General features: G+C 39.6%; 1 protein-coding gene across 1 annotated transcript in view; it reads right to left on the bottom strand.

Annotated features, from left to right (window-relative positions):
* Positions 1 to 17,610, bottom strand: part of lrp1bb (low density lipoprotein receptor-related protein 1Bb) — a 335,780-nt gene extending 318,170 nt beyond the window's left edge. The window contains exon 1 of the mRNA XM_042001119.1: positions 17,364 to 17,610. Within this exon, the coding sequence (XP_041857053.1) occupies positions 17,364 to 17,454 (91 nt within the window). The 5' untranslated portion in view covers positions 17,455 to 17,610. The remainder of the gene's footprint in view (positions 1 to 17,363) is intronic.
* Positions 17,611 to 17,895: the final 285 nt, after the last annotated feature.

The following is a 17,895-nucleotide window of genomic DNA, read 5'->3' on the forward strand; positions in this document are numbered from 1 at the left end:
ATGAAGTGTCAGAATAGGAAATGGGATGAGATGTTTCCTCACACTAATCACTGGTTACACAAAGACAGGTCACACATCTCAATAACAAAGCAGGAGTTTATTACATGCCATCATGACCTCGGGTATTTACTCAGAATTCAAAGCTCCATCAATTTGCGACGACTGTGACAGAGATCTAATGTTTTTTCCAATAGCTAAACACGGGCCTGCTGTGACCTTTACTTGATCATTTGCTACCAATGAAAGGCCACCTCCTGATGCATGTAGTTCAATTTACACCTCATTAAGGCATGACAAGTCACACACACACAAACACACATATCTGGTTTTCATTGCGCTGTATTTTCCCTTTTGAATTTCACCTCTTTTACTTCACAATATTTTAAAGAGGATTCTTAAGGAAAGCTTGGATCTATAGGTACAAGCTGCATCTGCCAAGGTGATGATGTAATAATGTGCCATATCAGCCGTTACTTTCCACTATATAAGCATCCTAATTCAGTCCTTGTTTGTGCAAATATGGTGCCTGGTGGTGCTTAGGTAATATGCAAAAAGAGATTAGAAATGCTAAATTCCTGGTTAATGTGCTTTCTTTAAATACCAGTGTGCAGGAACATCTTGTTATGTGGGGAACATCAGTCAATCTTAGGTGTAAGAGAGATGTGTGGATGTCCGTTTATGATAGTGTTAACTGGTATCTCCTTATGTTTGCCTGGCTCATCATTAATACACGCTACTAAAGTATCTCATAGAGAAAAAAGAAAAATAGTGAAGATAAAACTAGAAATCATAGTGACATATTTCAAACTGCAATAACTGAAACTGAAAAGGCTGAGATTATATACAACAATATGTAAATTTCATAAAAATCATAATGTATTAACCCATTTCAACCTGAGTCACATTTTCAAGTTGATCACAGGTATATTTATGTTGCATTAGGGTTAAAATATCACACAGAAACAAGATGATTCAAGTTACTGGTTAATAAATGACTACCAGTTGATATTCAGAAGCAGGGGAGGTAGTTATAGTGTCCTTGTAAAAAAAGAATGTTTCCATGGAGAAGGTGAATATTTGCCTGAAACAACTGTATAGTCAGTATATTCCAATACACGTTTCATTTGCAGAAAATAACTCTGAAATGGCTTTAAACCCAAGTAATGTTTGAATTTTCACTCAGTGCCACCATGGATTCCATCTGAGTCCTAAAAGTTTTAGTATTTTGTTTATTCCCCCTTTTTCAATCAGCTCTAATGTTTTACAAAAGACAATTATTAAAACCCACAATTTTCTACTTAAGATGACAAATACGTTAAACCAATTAGGTTTGATATTATTATATTATTTTTAGATATTCCCTGAAACGACCACTGACCAAGAAGAAAAGGAGCCAGAAGAAGAAAACATGGCTTATCCGGCCCCTTCAGCTGGCTTGTTCACTCAAGTAAACAACAGAGAAACATAAAATTTAAGCAGCCTTGGGGTTTTTGTTTTTCTTAATATGGCTTTCACAAGAAGCTGTCCAAAATGCAGTATGCTTGCTCTACTTCCTTCTATCCTCTCTGTGGTTCACTGGACAGTCTGTTTGTGTCCACACTGTAAGCAGAACACATTAGGGTTTACTTGTAGTTAGACCCCCGGTTTTTAAGCAAATCAGTTTGCTTGTTCACACTACTCCAAATGAACTATACAATCCATGGAAACAGACAAGGGTTAGCTTAAAGTGGACCAAAGAGCACCAGTGTCAATGTGCCCTCTGCGTGTAGAGTCTGACAGCCTGGTAGTGATGCGCTAGATTCCAGGCTACACTCCTCCAGCCATGTCTTGGGAAAAACATCACACTGCATTCCCAATATCCATTCTGTATCCTCATTAGTTCCCCAAGCTCATACACTTGCTAGTGAGATTACATTCCCCAGCATGATCAAAGGAAGAAATGGTTTAAACGTCCTCCACCTTTGTCTGCAGCTTGCTCCTGTCCCACATCCACAGATCCACGGTGTTTCTTCTTCGACTCATTGGCTCAACTCATTGATTTGTGGTCTTACTCCAGGCATTAGCCTAATCAACTTCCACTTGTTATGCTGGCATAGTATCTCATTACAGGTGTTCATGAAATGTTTGGTGATTATTTAAACATTAAATTGCAGAATAAATAGATGCCTGTTCTCCATTGTCCCATTTAATCTGTTTTGATTATTATTGTCCCAAAAAAAGGGACCTTTCAGAAATAATTTCCAAACAGGTTGCTAGCCTGTTTGTACCAAGGTGTGTGCTTATAGAAGAAGGCATAATTATCATTAAATCAAAATATTTAGGAAACATTTCTTTAAAAAGTCTACAGAAGAGAAAAAGAAACTACAGTTATTTGAAATAATAAAAAAAAAAGCTGGCATTGAGCTTCACTTGTTGATAGGAACAAGGGGACAGAAGCAATCATGGGGGTGTATACTCTAAGAAAAATATATTGCATGCCTGTAAGTCCCAAGAGGTTTTGTTCTTGGAAAGGGCTGTTTCAGGGACTCTTATCAGACACTGAGCAACGTGAGATACCTGTGACGGTCAACATGCTTGAGGACCAAGTACTTAATCTCTGCTTTTGCTGCAGAGCAGTCAGGCACATCACTGTAGCAAGAAAGAAGTGACTGTTCAAATCTCAAACCAGTCGAAATGTGGGATGAGTGAGAGGGGGAAAAACAAGAAAAAACACTGCATAAGCTCGAGAGCACTGCTCTAATCGTATCAAAGACTTCTACAAACAAACATTGGTGAACTGTGATTGATGGGAGCACAGTTAATAGGACTCAAATCCAACACAGTGTGAGAAGGGAGGGTGCCGGGGACCAGAGATCAATAGCAGCTCGGAAGCATGTTAGAGAATCATGCTGAATCAGACTGATGACAGCTGGTGGTGATGTATTTTCTAATCTAATTTTAACACAAAGTAACTCAGTGATAGTGCTGCCACAAAACTGAACTCAATCCACGTGGGCCAATAGTGTCACAGCTGTTGAGAATGAATTGCTTTCTTGCAGCAGGTGTAAATGGGGGCAGCAGTATGGTTTTTATCTTTGATTCTCAATTCATGCTCTATGCCATGAAAGTGCACTGAATTATTCATCTTGTGGCAATCTCACAAATATTTCAGGCACAAAAACCACTTTTAGTCTACTGTCAAGCTTGGACATACACTTAGTCTGACGCCTCCAAATAGATACTGAAAGAATCAGACTGAGTTTATGTTATTGCCACTCCAAGATTTCTAGATGCATATATGATGTCGCTGCTCTGCAAGCAGGCGTGAAAATGCTGCCAATAGCTTCCCTTCCTCTCCTCCATCTAACTGAACTGTAGCACAGAGTGCTCTGCCAGAGAGAGCAACCACAACACAGACAGGGCACAGACATTCATTGTAGGAAGGCTTAATTTGTGCATGAGCAATTTTAGTCTGTGTGGTCATGTTTATGTGTGTTAGCCTTTACTGGGCTTGTAATCATAAATACACCATAAATAATGTGTGTCATGTGGCATGTAAATGCTGCACACTGTCCTGCATCTTTACAGCAGATAATTTAATCTCTATATTCATTATTCTAAAGCTCTTTAAGGCAATGGGTTGTGAGAACTGAGCTGGAAAACAAATTAAGGGCTAAATATTGTCCGACCACTGGTTGGCTACATGAGCATTTTGTGTTTGGATTAATGAAGGAAAATTGATTAGAATTACACAAGCATGCATTAAAATGAAACACCTCAGTGGTTTAAAATTTCTTAATTCTCTTCTAAGAAGGACCCAGTGCAGCATCACCAACTGGCCTTAGGTTTGTCAGTTGAATGAAGCTTGTTGGGGGGATGGATGAATCCCTCCCCTGTTCTGGTTTACTCAGCCAAGTCTGCATGATGGGGCACTGAGCCCTCGCTCTGTGCCAGGTGGCAGCTGGGAGAAAGCGTCCCCAGCCAGGCTTCAGCAGCCCTCTCTCTGGTCCTCTGGCCACCACCATTGCCACTTGGGGGACTCAACATCTCGAAACCACCACTCCTGACCAATCTGTAGGTCAGAAGTGCTGGCGTCCATTGCTTTTTTTTTTTTTCCTTGCTCTGTTTTGTTTGATTTTGTGTGTATGTGTGTGCGTGTATTCACTTTTAATCACAAAGCAGTGGTACACCACAGTAAAGCATCCATCTTCAGGCTGCTCACCTAAATTAATTTCTGATGTGTCTGCTGTGGACACCAGCAGGAAATGTTTTCAGCCCACATAAAGTGATGAATCAAATAGTAATGCATAGAAGCACATGCAAGCCCATAAATCAACTGGGCTATCTACATATTGGCGGCATAATACTGGAAGGGATTGTGCCAGGAAATACAATTTCTTATAAAAGAAAAAACAAACAAAAATAAAAAAAATCCTCTCACCAGTGAGAAGGTATGCCTTTTTTAAAGTGATTTAAGGACCAAATATTTTTTTTAAATGGCCCAATATGTAAAACCTTAACAAGTTTTAAAATGAGGTTAACAGAACCTAAAATGAACAACAGCACATTACCAATCAATCATGTCGTGATTCAATAAAGAAAAATGAATCAGAATGAAGGTGTGTGAAAAAGGAAGAGCACCCCATGATTCGACAGCTTGTAGAACCAGTCTTCGCAGAAATAACTTGAAGTTGTTGTTGTCTGTGTGACATTAACTATCTCTGACATAGCTGTGGATGAATTATGACTCTTCTTCATAACGTTGCTTCAGCTCACTTTAGTTTGCAGGGATTCAATTATGCACAGCGACTGTATGGTTCTGCTACAGCCTTTCAGGAGGGCTGAGGTATGCACTATAACTGGATCATGGCAACACTGTGAGCCTTTTCAGCCATTCTGTTGTAGATTTGCTGCTGTGTTTGGGATCACTCTCCTGTCTTATGATCCAGTTTTTACTAAATTTTTGGGTGTCAGACAAATGGTCCAGAATTTGACTCTAAAATAGAAAATTAGAAATCATCACTGCTCCATCACCATGCCTAACAGTTGATGTGAAACATTTGTGCTGGTATTTTGTGTTTGCTTTTCATATGTAACACAGTGCATTTTGGTGATACAGCTTTGCTTTGGCCTTGTCTTCAGAGCAACTTTGCATATCTAAACCGTCCAGCTATGTTCATTTTTTCTTTCAACTCTTCCAAACAACTCGTACTTATTCAATATATTTCCAGTTTTATTGTCATGAACTAATATTTAGCACACTGAGACCAGTAGAGTCTGGAAAGTAGCTTTTGGGGTGTTGCAGTTTCTCTGAGCCCTGCATATTCTGACTCAGGGGAGAACTTACTGGAATGTCCACCCCAAGTAAAGGCGGATTTATACTCGCGTGGCATCTGCGTGCGGTCGGCTACGGCCTAGCTGATGCTGGTGAGTCTGCTCTTGTGCTCAAGCATAGGGCTATGTTTTGGTGTTGTGTTGCAGTTTCTCCTTGATTTTATGCTTTCAAAGTGAGATTTTCACCATTTATGATGTATTCTGGTTGAGTCCTATCCTTTGACAAAACCAAAGTTAATGAATAACATACAGCCTTGTTTTTTTCCTCAAAATAGGGACAATTTGTGGACATTAATCACAATGGCTCTAATATTCGAAAGCCCCAGGGACCCCTTGTGCTTTTTGGGGGAAACCCAGATTGGGAACCACTGATACACAATCATTGAAAGTTTGTTGCATTACCACTGGTCATGTGTTAGTTAATTGTCTTAGCGTCTGTTTATTCAGCAGTTTAGAAAACATGGAGGCACATGCCTTTGTAAAATACAGCTGTTGCTATTGCTTCTTGGACACTTAGCTTCATGAAAAAACATAATATACAGCAAAGTGTAAGAGGATATAAAGCGAGCAAACTGTCTGAAATGAAACCTTAGTTGAAACCTTGTGAGTGTATTTGTGTGTGGTTTCACACACTGCAGGGTGTAAAGACCACAGAGAGAGCAGGAAAAGAAATGTTCTTGGAGCAGTATTAACCCTTTAGGTGCCAGAGTTTTCATGGATCAAGGGCTAAAGTGGGTCCTTCCAAGCCGCCTCTGAAGGCATCTAATCTTCAGCACTGATTGCTGATGCTCCCCACCTGTGCTTCTCTTTATTTAAGCAGCAGTCTTTCCACTTCTCACTGCCAGATTGTCAGTTTTCTTTGGTGCTTATCCAGCTGTGCTCAGTGTTTTGTGGCCCCTCTGTGTTTGACCTGTTTTCCCTTCCTGGATTACCGAACCTGCCTGCCCCAGCCTAGTGCTCTTTGCATTTCTCATCTTGTGACTTTCTATGTCTTTTGGACTTTTTACTGTTTTTTTGGGTTGGATAAGGATTCTGGACCAAGCTTATTTTCTCTGGATGGATGGATGAATGGATGGATGGAGATCACTGGACCTAAGAAATTTCCTGACTGAGTCGTTTCTGTTAATTATCCAGCTTGAATTTCAACACGCCACCTGCTCTCCTATCACCTTTGGGTCTCTTGAGTATTACCCTGAAAGGATCCCAACATACCTGTTCCAACCCTGCTAAATTTCTCCAATCCACATCAATCAAAAATACTCACCTGTTTTTCTCACCTCCACAAAAAAAGCCAGCTGCCAGAGCCTCTCACTGCTTCTTTCAACTCCTTTTTTTTAAGTTGTAATAAAATCATATCCAACCACTTCTGAGTTTTTTTTGGTTTTTTTTTTTGCTATTTTTATTTCTGTGGGTCCAGTCTGCTGAGCCGTTGCAAAAGTTTTTAAAGGAAATACTGTAAATCATCATTCATTCATTCATTATCTTAACCGCTTAGTCCATTACGGGTCGCGGGTAAGCTGAAGCCTAACCCAGCATTTTAGCAGGTGAGAGGCAGGGTATACCCTGGACAGGTCACCAGTCTGTCGCAGGGCCAACATAGATATGAACAAACAACCATTCACACACACACTTACTCCTAGGGAGAATTTAGAATAACCAATTAACCTAACATGCATGTCTCTGGACAGTGGGAGGATGCCAGAGAACCCAAAGAGAACCCACAGTGTAATGAAGGACCTCAAGCCAACAGATCAGATCAAGGCTTTTATTCACAGAGAAAGATCTTTGCACTGGATCTTATGACTTGGAGTAGCCCAGGGGAGAACTCTGGAATCAGGATATTCACCAGGGAGTCGAGACCGGGAAGGGGAAAGCAGGAAAGTCCAACAGTGTTGAAACGAGGTCCGACAGGGAGTGAAAGTGGAGTTGGAGTATATATGGTCCAAGGCTCAGATTGAGTGTAGGTTGCGACTGATTAGTAATCAGGGGACTGACTCTGATGATGAGTGACAGGTGTGTCCGTGGCAGGGCCTTGTGCGGGTTTAACACACGGGGAGAACATGCAAACTCCACACAGAAAGGCCACCGCTCCCAGGTTCAAACCTGGTATTCTATTTAAAAAAAAGCAACTAGAAACAATTCTAGAGACTTTTTTGGAGATATTAAAGACTTATTGAGAGATTTAAGGCGGATTTATACTCGTGTGGCATCTGCATGGGATTGGTTACGGCGTAGCTGAAGCTGGTGAGTGTGCTCTCACACTCGAGCGTAGGGGGTACGTGTTGTTTTGTTGTCGTGTTGCAGTTTCTCCTCCTAATCTGAAGGTGGCAGCAGGGGTGGTATCAGCTGGTAAACTCACCAGGTCGGAGTTCTTTTGATGGTGAACTTTAGTTCACTTTATATTTTCTGTTTTAAAACAACAATGGAGTCCAGTATGGTTCAGTGTCTTTTTTAGCTTGTGGAAGAAAATGAAGAAATAATTCTAATGAATAAATCAGCCTCTCCTAAACTTGATCCTTTGGGTGTTGTTTGTAAAAATGGTAGTTAATACACAAATTTTGCGATCCAGAAAGAAGATCCAGAAATCCGGAAACTCGTAATCCCAAATTAACCAATCATAAGGGACTACATCTGCGTAACCGTCTGCATAGCAGGGGTGCACATCAGGTCTATATATATATATATATATATATATATATATATATATATATATATATATCTTAGTTTCCAAAGTACCCAGTTGCCTCATCAGACTGTCTGATCCACCTGTGATTCACAGGTCCTGATATTTTTATATCCACCCAGCTATTATTGATATTTACAGCGCTTTTTGGACCTATGCTGCTCCCACAAAAATTTCAGTGCTATGTTTTCCATCCCGGCTTCCTCTATCACGTCCAGAAACACTCCTAAATATTTTAACTTTGCCTCCCCGACCTTAGTTAGGTAAAGCCTCAGAGTTCTCATCTCACATCCTCTTCCCACCTCAACTGACATCATCTTCTTTTCCAGGAAATGATGGCAAAATGCTGAAAAACTACTACAGTGAAAAAGAGCTGTGATATGTTGCATTTTCTGTGAGGGCTTCTTCATTGTCTCTGTATGGTGTCTTTCAAATGCAATATAAAATGAGGGAGAGGGGTGTTCTTGATACACTGACAAAAAGCCTAGGCAGGAAGAAGACAAGCTATAAAAAAAAAAAAAAAAGCCACAGCAAACTTTCTTTAAACTTTTTTTTTTGTTTAATAAGATTTCTCACTCTAAAATTTGCTTTTGATTCATTATTAAAACTCCCTTTACTCATGGGTCATACTGACATGAACACCAAATATATATCACATTAATGTGTATGATGTTACACGATGTCAACTCAGTGGAAAAAAAATGTTCCTGCAAATTTTCTTCACAGAAAATCAGCCAAAAATAATTCACTAGCAGTACAGACTTTTTCAAGCAAACCTTGAAAATGGGTCAAACCAACCCAGACAACACACATGGGTTAAATGAACAAAGAGAACCTGCAGCTCTGGTGAGGTAGTCTAGACATAATGGAGGAGGTGAGGGCAACAGTATAATCTGAAGTGTTAGAATACTCTACTGAATGCACAAAGTGTGCACATAACGTTATGCACACAGTATCTCCTCAGGGTGCTGCCTCCATCCAGATAGCTGTTCACCCTTTCAAACTGACAGCCCAATAGCCGGTGATGGAGACTTTCTCACCCTATGAGACCCTTAAAAAAGAGGTTTGCTTAACTTGAGCTTTATAGGCACACTAACTTTAACTTTACCATCAAAAGTAGGACACGTTAAGCACACTTTTAATAAAGAGACCATCCTCTTTGCCCTTCTGAATTAGTTGAAGCAAAAAGCCATGACTGTTCATGAGTGTAGAATTGTTCACTTTCACAAGGCCCATTACATCACCCTTACATTTAATTTTACGATGCATTTGATCTTATGTGTCACCTACTGATGACCTCATACTCAACTCAACTTATGAGAGCGCTGTGTCCCCTCCTCTGCCCTCATGAGCACTATTTTCATTAGCATATTGGACAATAAAACAGTTGTGCTTTTCAACATTAATTATTTATCCACATTTAATTTAAACCAGTTGCCCAACTCTTGGATTCATCCCTGCCAAGATGATTTTTCTCTGAAGAAAAACATATTGATTCATTATTCACATTCTAACTTCCCATAAAAATTAAATTTGAAAGCCCATTCTACTCACATAATTAAGTCTTCCCAGATTTAAACCAATGAACATCAAGTGGGTCAAAACTATGGGCCCTCCTTCCATTGATAATCAATGCTACAAGTCAATTTACAGCCACTGACTTTCACATCCTGAGCAAATCCATTACTGATTCAATTGTAACCCATTAAGACTGTGAGAGGTGCTATTTAGGTCGACACTATCAAAATTCCAACAACTTCTTTTGATAAGTTTGTTCTGTAGGAGTCAGCACAGCCCGAACGTCACACTGCATTCAACAATGGGGCATAGTTCACCTCTGGCCTGAGATAGATGTAAAGGCTCAATGACAGCAACAGTCAGCTGACTGCACCAGATAGATGTGTCAGCCGTTTCAATGTCTCTTCATAGCTCATGAAAGACTGAATGCCATTCGGCAAAAATGCTGCCTATGCAATTCCCTCAACAAACCTAAGAAGTCCGGTCCTGACTACAGTGATGTTTAAAGTTGTTCTAGCAGGGATTTTAGCGGTTTGTTTGCTTTGCTTAATCTTCTCTTCCACAAGCGGAAACAGACATCCACCTCATCCTACCAGACTCTAGGCTGTTTTGGTTGCTTGTCTGGATGTATCAACAAGACCAACTTAAGAAGCAAAAGCAAAGAACACTGGAAGTACAGCTCACCAGGCAGGAAACCCAATACCAATGAATGTACAAGATCAAACAGTGTCGGCTGGTGCGCCATGTCCTATTCAAACCACACTCCCTCTCATCCAGTCTTTAAACCAGTTTTAACCAGGAATCTACATGCCTTTAATTTAAACAGTAAGGAGAGAAAAACCGGGTTGAGTGTGTGGGCTACTTTCCACTTCAAGGAACACCTATTGCTGATGTGGACATTTTTGCTGCCATGACTTAGCAGGATGTGGGTAGAAAATGGAGCTACAGCAGTGGTCTTCACAGCTGGTGGGCCCATTTTCAACATGCTGAAAAAAACAACAAAAGGCCTATAACAGCTGTGAAAACAGAATTCTGTCCAACATTTGCAGGTCAGCCGCTCATATCAACACAACAGTTCCCCTTCAGAAAAAAATTAAAAATAAAAAATACAACCCTGTGTTCTTATACAGTGGCTTGCAAAGACTTGGGCATAGCTTGCCAAAATTTTAGCCACTGGGAATAATAAGTGGATGAACAAATGACCTGATTTCCAGAGGGCATAAAGTTAGACAACTAATCTTAGACATGTATTTTCTTATTTACTTAAAGAGTCAGGTAACAAAAAAGGAAAATAACCTGAGGCTGAACACAACAAATGTTTGTATTTAAATAAATATAATCTTATAGTTCACGTTCAAAGGGTTTTAACCCATTCTTAATGCAATAGACCTTTTGTTCCATTAGATTCTTGGATAGTCTTTCATGCAATGAGCTTGTAAAGTTAATAAAAAGATTTTCAATTATGCTTGAATCAGGGACTGTGAGGACCAAGCCAACCCTTCAGTCTGAGGTAGTACATTCATGTTTTTAAAATGTGTTTAAGATCTTGACTCGGTTATGTAAGCCTCAAAAGTCATATTGGCTACAGAATAAAAAAAAAGGTATTTGATTTTTCCTTCTGCACTTATTATTATTATTTTTTAAGAATGAATGATTCCCAGCCATGCTTGAAAATTTTCATTTTTCTTTTCATATTTTTTTTTTCTTTTTATTGTTATTGGAGCTGTTTGTTTGATCATTTTTGATATGGGCCAATGTGTCTGAAATAAAATTAATTTATAATATCCATTTGACACCTTTTTTCTAAATTCTAAACTCTATTTTTTAGGCATAATGAAGATTTTCTTTAAATGGCTATTTTGTGAAGGTCCTATTGAAAAAAGCAGCACATACAGATGTCATGGTCTATACCTCCTTTCCCTTTAGCAGCATTTATATGATTTATATTTCATCATTTATTTTTCCATTAAATGTTACTTGTAATAACCTAAGGCAAAAATACACTGTTGAAGTTAAAAAGTGTGCAAAAAGACCACCAATCCAACTGGACCAAGCATTGCTGCAGAGATAAAGCAGGAAACACAGCATCACCACACCAGTCTTCCAGATCTGTCTTTAGGTCTTTTGTAGTCAGATTTCCATTAAGAAGTTCTCTTTGAAAGTTTTTTTGATCTTCTTGAAAACTTTCAAAGAAAACGTTGTTCCTTTCAACTGCAAACTCCAAACCAAATTACAAATTAAACCCCTTTAAGCTTTCACCTGTTTGGTAAGCCTTCCATTATTCTATACTGGTTACTTCTAACAATGACAACATTGCTCCAACAAAACAAAATAAGGTGTCAAGAGTTATCTGACAGATGAAATCTATTTAGGTTCTCAAACCTTGTCATAATACAACTGAATAATATATATATATATATATATATATATATATATATAAACTTATACAAAGGAAGGGCAGTCGACTTCCAACCCTAAGGTTTGTGAATCGATTCCAGGCTTGTTCATAGGCAAGACACTTAACTCCACGTTGCCTCCTGATGTATCTGTTGTGGTGTGTGTGTATGAATGTGACACTTCTGAGTGGTCAAGCTGAGTGGAAAAGCACTGTACAGTCCATTTACATCACAGCTATTGTTTTATTTTCATTATTCTATCCTCTTCCCCTGTCAAAAACCATCCACCAGGTGTCCTCAAATTCCTCCTGGCTCTACCTGACTTCCACTCCCATCTGCTTCCAATTCCCCCATCAGCCCTTGTGCACATGTACCTGCCATTCTGCCTCAGGTTTTTGTCAGACAACCATGTGGCCTTTTGGGTTGCTTATGTTCTTCAGCTCTTGTCATTTGACACCTGTTTTTGCTTCCTGTACCCGTCTGCTTGCCTTCCTGCCTGCCTGCCTTAGCTTTAAGACTGAATTCACCACATTAGTTTAATAAAAGCGCAGAATTGTTCCAGCCTGCCAGGTTTCTGTCTACACTCAGATCATCTACCCTCCTCCTGTTGTGTGAAATGTGACAATTTATTTAATTTAGTGGCTCAGCACGAGCAGAGTTGCAGATTGTGTTGGTACATCAAAGGTGCTCACCTGTTCCATCTACATTTAATGATCTATTTTTTTTTAAGTAAAATTTGCAATGGCTAATTCACCCTGTCTGGAACAAGATAATTAACGAATCACAAATTAAATTTTGTGTTGGAGCACATTCCTGGAAGATTTCCGATTTGTTTTTGTGGCTTGGGAAATGGTTACTGTATTACTGATGCTGCAAGATGCAAAGACTTGCTTTTGTGATTACCTGCCACAAAAATGATACCCTAGAGCTGCTCCAGTCCAAAATCACTACTTACTGTTTTCTTTTTACCCTTGAGCAAGCTTGTATAAACAATCTTCTGTGGCAGGTGCCCCTCTAAGATGCTAACACATGTTCTAACCACCTCAAACAAGCTTTTATGTTCATGACGCTCATAGTGGACATTGCTGCCTTGTTCAACACTTCAGAGTCAAGAACTCTGTCTTGCCATCTAAAGCCTGAGGCATCCCAAACATTTGATGTGAAAACATGTTAGGATTTTTAAAAGGTGACTAGAACTGGTCCAAGCCACAGATGCATGGGCTATGAGAAAAAGGGATTACGTATCCACAGCTTTATTTAGTTTCCATCCGTAATCATTTGTTGGTCCTTTGGTTTTCCGAAAGCTACACTTACATTGTCAAATGCTCCATCAGCCATGGCTTTGACGATTCCTCTAAAAATTACTCTAAAATTTAACATCACATCAAAATCATCTGTGAACAGAGAGTTTCAAACAATTTTAAGCTTGACTGGCAGACCAGACTCAATGAAATCCAATTTCCCTTTTTTAAATTTGGTCAAGTGTGAATTATGTGAACAACCAAAAAACAACCAAACATACTTCCATGCAAGAATGCAGAAGTTTTCACTACAAGTCAGGAAGACCCAAAGCTCAAAATTTTATATCTCTAAGGCAAAAATAAGCCATGGATGTATAAATATGAATAGATAAATGAATAGATTCAACAGTTACAGCAGCTTCACATCATGGAACATGTCCCAATTTCACTAATAGATAGATAGATAGATAGATAGATAGATAGATAGATAGATAGATAGATAGATAGATAGATAGATAGATAGATAGATAGATAGATGGGGGAACAAAATTTTAATCAGCGCATTTCTAGTAGCAATAAAGTTGCCACTGCCATGTTAGCTTAATTACTGTTTGTCAGTTCTCCCTAGGAGTTAGTTCGAGCATGAGGGGTTGTTTGTCTCTCTCTCTGATTGACTAGTAACCTGTCCAGGGTTCAGTCCCCCTTTTGACCCTGCATAGAATAAGCAGGTATAGCTAATGGAGGTCTAGTTTAGATTAAGGTTAAAAACATTTGTCAACATCCAGATCATATATGGTGCTTAAACATCTTATTTATGCAGAAAGCGATGAGACAATGTTGAAAGAAAGGATCTTACACCCACTGGTTACTGCAGAGTGCTGATGATTACCACAGAATTATACTGCCAAACTGGAAGGACACAGTCAGAGACCTTTAAAAACAGGTTTGCTGGGAGATACAGGATGAAACTGCAATAAAATGTTGATGTACATAAATGGTATAATAACTTTCTTTAGACAATGATTATAAAGTAATAAAAGTCTTTGCATGAAGGGGGAGATAATGTGACCTGGTGCACAAAGATTTAATAAGCAAATACATGTCATTGTTTGTAGTGTGTTTTACATACACGAGTTAAATATTTACAGTTTTTTTTATTTAAATTGTGTTTTTAAAATGCAGTCTTAAATTGAGCCATAAGTGGTCTGTAAACTACTGGTGTATATCAACCCTATAGCATTTTGGATTTATGTCTATATCCCATCGGGCTGTTAAACTGCAAATACGGTCATACAAGGTTTATCTTGGTCATTTTAAAAGACGTCTCTACTCAAAACAAGACAACCTTAATATTTATTGTATGAGCATAATGTGGCCTTGAAAATTTGCCTGGTCCTCAGTAACAGTATGTAATTAACTACGACTCACTATTTGGCATTCATCATCAATGAGGTTTTTTTGTCAGACAGAAGAGAAGCGTCTGTATGCACAGATGATGTTATACAACTTATTCACAGGTTGAAATAAGTAAATTCAACTTCAAAGGACCTCTTTAAACATTTCATAAATGTATAGCTGACTCAGTCACTGAGTGTCGTTCATATTCTAAAAGTGTCTCTTTGTTTTATTATCCAACTAAAAACTGCTGAAGTATTCCCAATAAACCACAACAATAATAATCCATTAGCAACTAAATGAATCCCATTTTTTATAATTAAGGTGGCAAAACTGAAAAAAAGCCTTTCTCTCTTCCCTTTTTTCATTGCCTTGATTGCTACACCACCAGAACCCAACTACAATATTATCAGTAAAATATTCACGATCATTGATCCTGAGCATGTTGCCTTGGTTTAATTCATGTGTAGGACTGTATGTACTTTTTTTTAAACCATCTTAAGATTTTTATGAAGGATGCATAATGGTCAACATATTCACATAAACACTAAATGACTTCTCACTCATCTCATCTGCCACAGCACACGCAGACACAGGCACTCGCTCGTGTGATAGTATCTCACTATCTCACTTAATTAGTTCCTAAAGGCAGTCGTACCTGCATTAGTGTTCGGTCCTATCTGTGTCTTCCACAATACTATCAACTTTTAAATAGGGTATACATTACAAACAACCTTAAGTTGTTTGCTTTTCATGATGCTTATCTACCACTGAGGTCACTGCATGAGATTAAGGGTGTTTAGAATTTATTTTTTAATAAAAGAAAAAAAGGCAGCTCAGTGGTACGCCCAAGTGTCTCACATCATTGTGTCACATCAGCAGTTTGCTCCCATACCACATCGGCCTGGCCAGGTCAGCCTGCTCAAAGTTAGATGGACACCGGTGATAAAGCAGAAACACACAGAGGAAGCATTTAAAAGAGACAATGCCATTCAAGAAACGGGCTCTGGAAATGGCTCTAATTCATTCAAAGATAACGACGACTCACTATTTGGCAATTGATTTAAAAACGCTGCGACCACACAGTGAATTCATTACGTTTAATAAAATTAATTACGTTTACAACCAGATTTGCTGTTGAAAGAGGCAATGCTATTATCATTATCGTCCATTTTGAAACAACTAATAGTACTCTTAATTATTTCTTGGTGCAAATGGAGCAGGAAAGCAGGCAGAGATTCATGCAGGTCCCAATTTTACTCTCTAATAGATCTTATATGTTTGAATATATCTGATCTTTAATTTGAATATTGTGCAAGCCCAGATGAGGCATTACAGTTGTGCTTCACTTTTTACTTTGTGCCAAGCTACACCAATAAAACTAAGTGTCCCCACTCCTCCACCTCACTGCAGAGAGGGACGCTGAAGCAGCTGAAAGAGGCAAATCTATCTTTTCATTTCATGCACAGAGAGAAGCACACAGTGTTTGTCTTGCCTACTGTGATTGTGAGGTAATCTCTAAGTCCCTGTTCTTCAAGCTGTGCTGGAGGGAGGCACTTCGTGACATTTTTGACAGCCTTCCAACAAGCAGAGCAGCCTTGACACTCACCGCTCTGCTGGAGAATGTAAAACAGGGAGAGCTAGGCAAGACTTCAATGGAGCTATAATTATGTTTTGTCTTTTTTTTTTTTTTTTAAAGAAAAAGAAAAAAAAAACAAAATAGGAATTACATCAAAATTTAGATTTTTAAAGAACACTTTATTCTAATACAATAAGTAGATTTTAAGATAGGCGCTCATGTATAGCAGCGATCATATTTCAACATGTCTTTACTCACATGGGAGCCCTGAAGAGGTAGAATGGAGAAGCTGATGAGTACTTAGGCATAAATTCACATTTTATCATCCCTAAGTAGCTTACTGATAGTTCCTCCTTAGAAATTATAAATCATACATCAGTAAGACTTTCAGTTGCTCAAATTGGTGCCTGTGAATGTAAGTCATAGCTGCAAACTGCATACAAAAACTGAAAATGTGCATGAACTGCTCCGAGTAGGATTGGCATTTTTCTCAATGATCTTTCTGACACCTTAAAAAATTGCTGATTGAAAAATAAATCACGCAGCATATATTATTTGTTCAAATAAGCTGTAATTATTTGATTTGATGGAAATATAAAGAAATGGTCATAATAGCAATTACTAAGGTTACTGCTGCGTTGCAGCGCGCAATGTGGAGCTGACTGGCACAGAACAGTCCTATCAAAAACGACCTCGTGCGATGTTACAGCGATCTCACGGATGAGACACAAGCTTACAACTCGGAGGGAGGCTAAACACTCTCCGGCACGGGGATTTTCACCTGCTGCATTGTAGGATAGCGACGCTGCGCACCTGCCGTCACACACACCGAGTCTGTCCTGGCTCTTCGTCAATGTTCCTGAAAATGCTCAAACGCAGAAGCTGTGCCAATTGCACATGCTGCGGGTTATTGTTCATGTGCCATCATTATCTGGAGTCAATCATGAAGAACGCGTCACAATAAATTGTTTTATCATCCTTAATAACAACAATGAAAACAGATGCATACTTGCAGGGAGGCATGACACTGGACAGGCAAGAATGACGGGCATTTTTTTCTTTTTTTTTCTCCCCTCTGACCAACTCTTTATCATTCAGAAAGGGTGCTTTTGAAAACAGCTTATCCAACAACTGCACATTTTAGTTCCCGCAACAAACACCAGACCGCAGCGAAAGCAGCTCGTTGTGCCAAGTTTTTTATCGGACTGCGCATTCCCGGCGGCTCGGTTCCTCCTTACCTTTCTCCTCGTCCGACACCTTGGAGGGCTCGGCGCATGGATATAATCCCGAGAAAATGGCTAGAAAGGCGAGGAGGAAAAACTCCGACATGTTTCCGGAGAGCGGGCTATAAGTAGCCACGGTGCTTCTCCTGGTCCTGGTCCGGGTCCAGTCTCCCCCTCCACCACCGCCCGGTTGACGAGCGCCGTTATTCGGTGATGTCCAGCGGAACCAGTGCGCAGAACAGTGCGGCTCTCCCCCCGACTCCCTGACACATGCACACCGCCGCTCTTTACAGCGAACAGACGCACCGGAGACGGCAGGAGAGATGAGAGTCTGAGGCAGGGGCACAGGAGGGGGAAGGAGGCGGGGTGGGAGTGCAGGAGGATAAAGAAGGAGTACGTTTCCTGTCTTTTCTCAATGATTAAATGCCGTCAAGGTGACGCAGCTCCTATTAAATTAATCAGACCAGTTAGCAGTGGAGTCAGTGGAGTGGGCATCATTTTAAGGTGCGGGGGTTTTTAAGGGGGTCCTCAAAACAGGGAGAAAGTC

Source organism: Melanotaenia boesemani, chromosome 12 (assembly GCF_017639745.1).
Source record: "Melanotaenia boesemani isolate fMelBoe1 chromosome 12, fMelBoe1.pri, whole genome shotgun sequence".
Lineage (NCBI taxonomy): Eukaryota > Metazoa > Chordata > Actinopteri > Atheriniformes > Melanotaeniidae > Melanotaenia > Melanotaenia boesemani.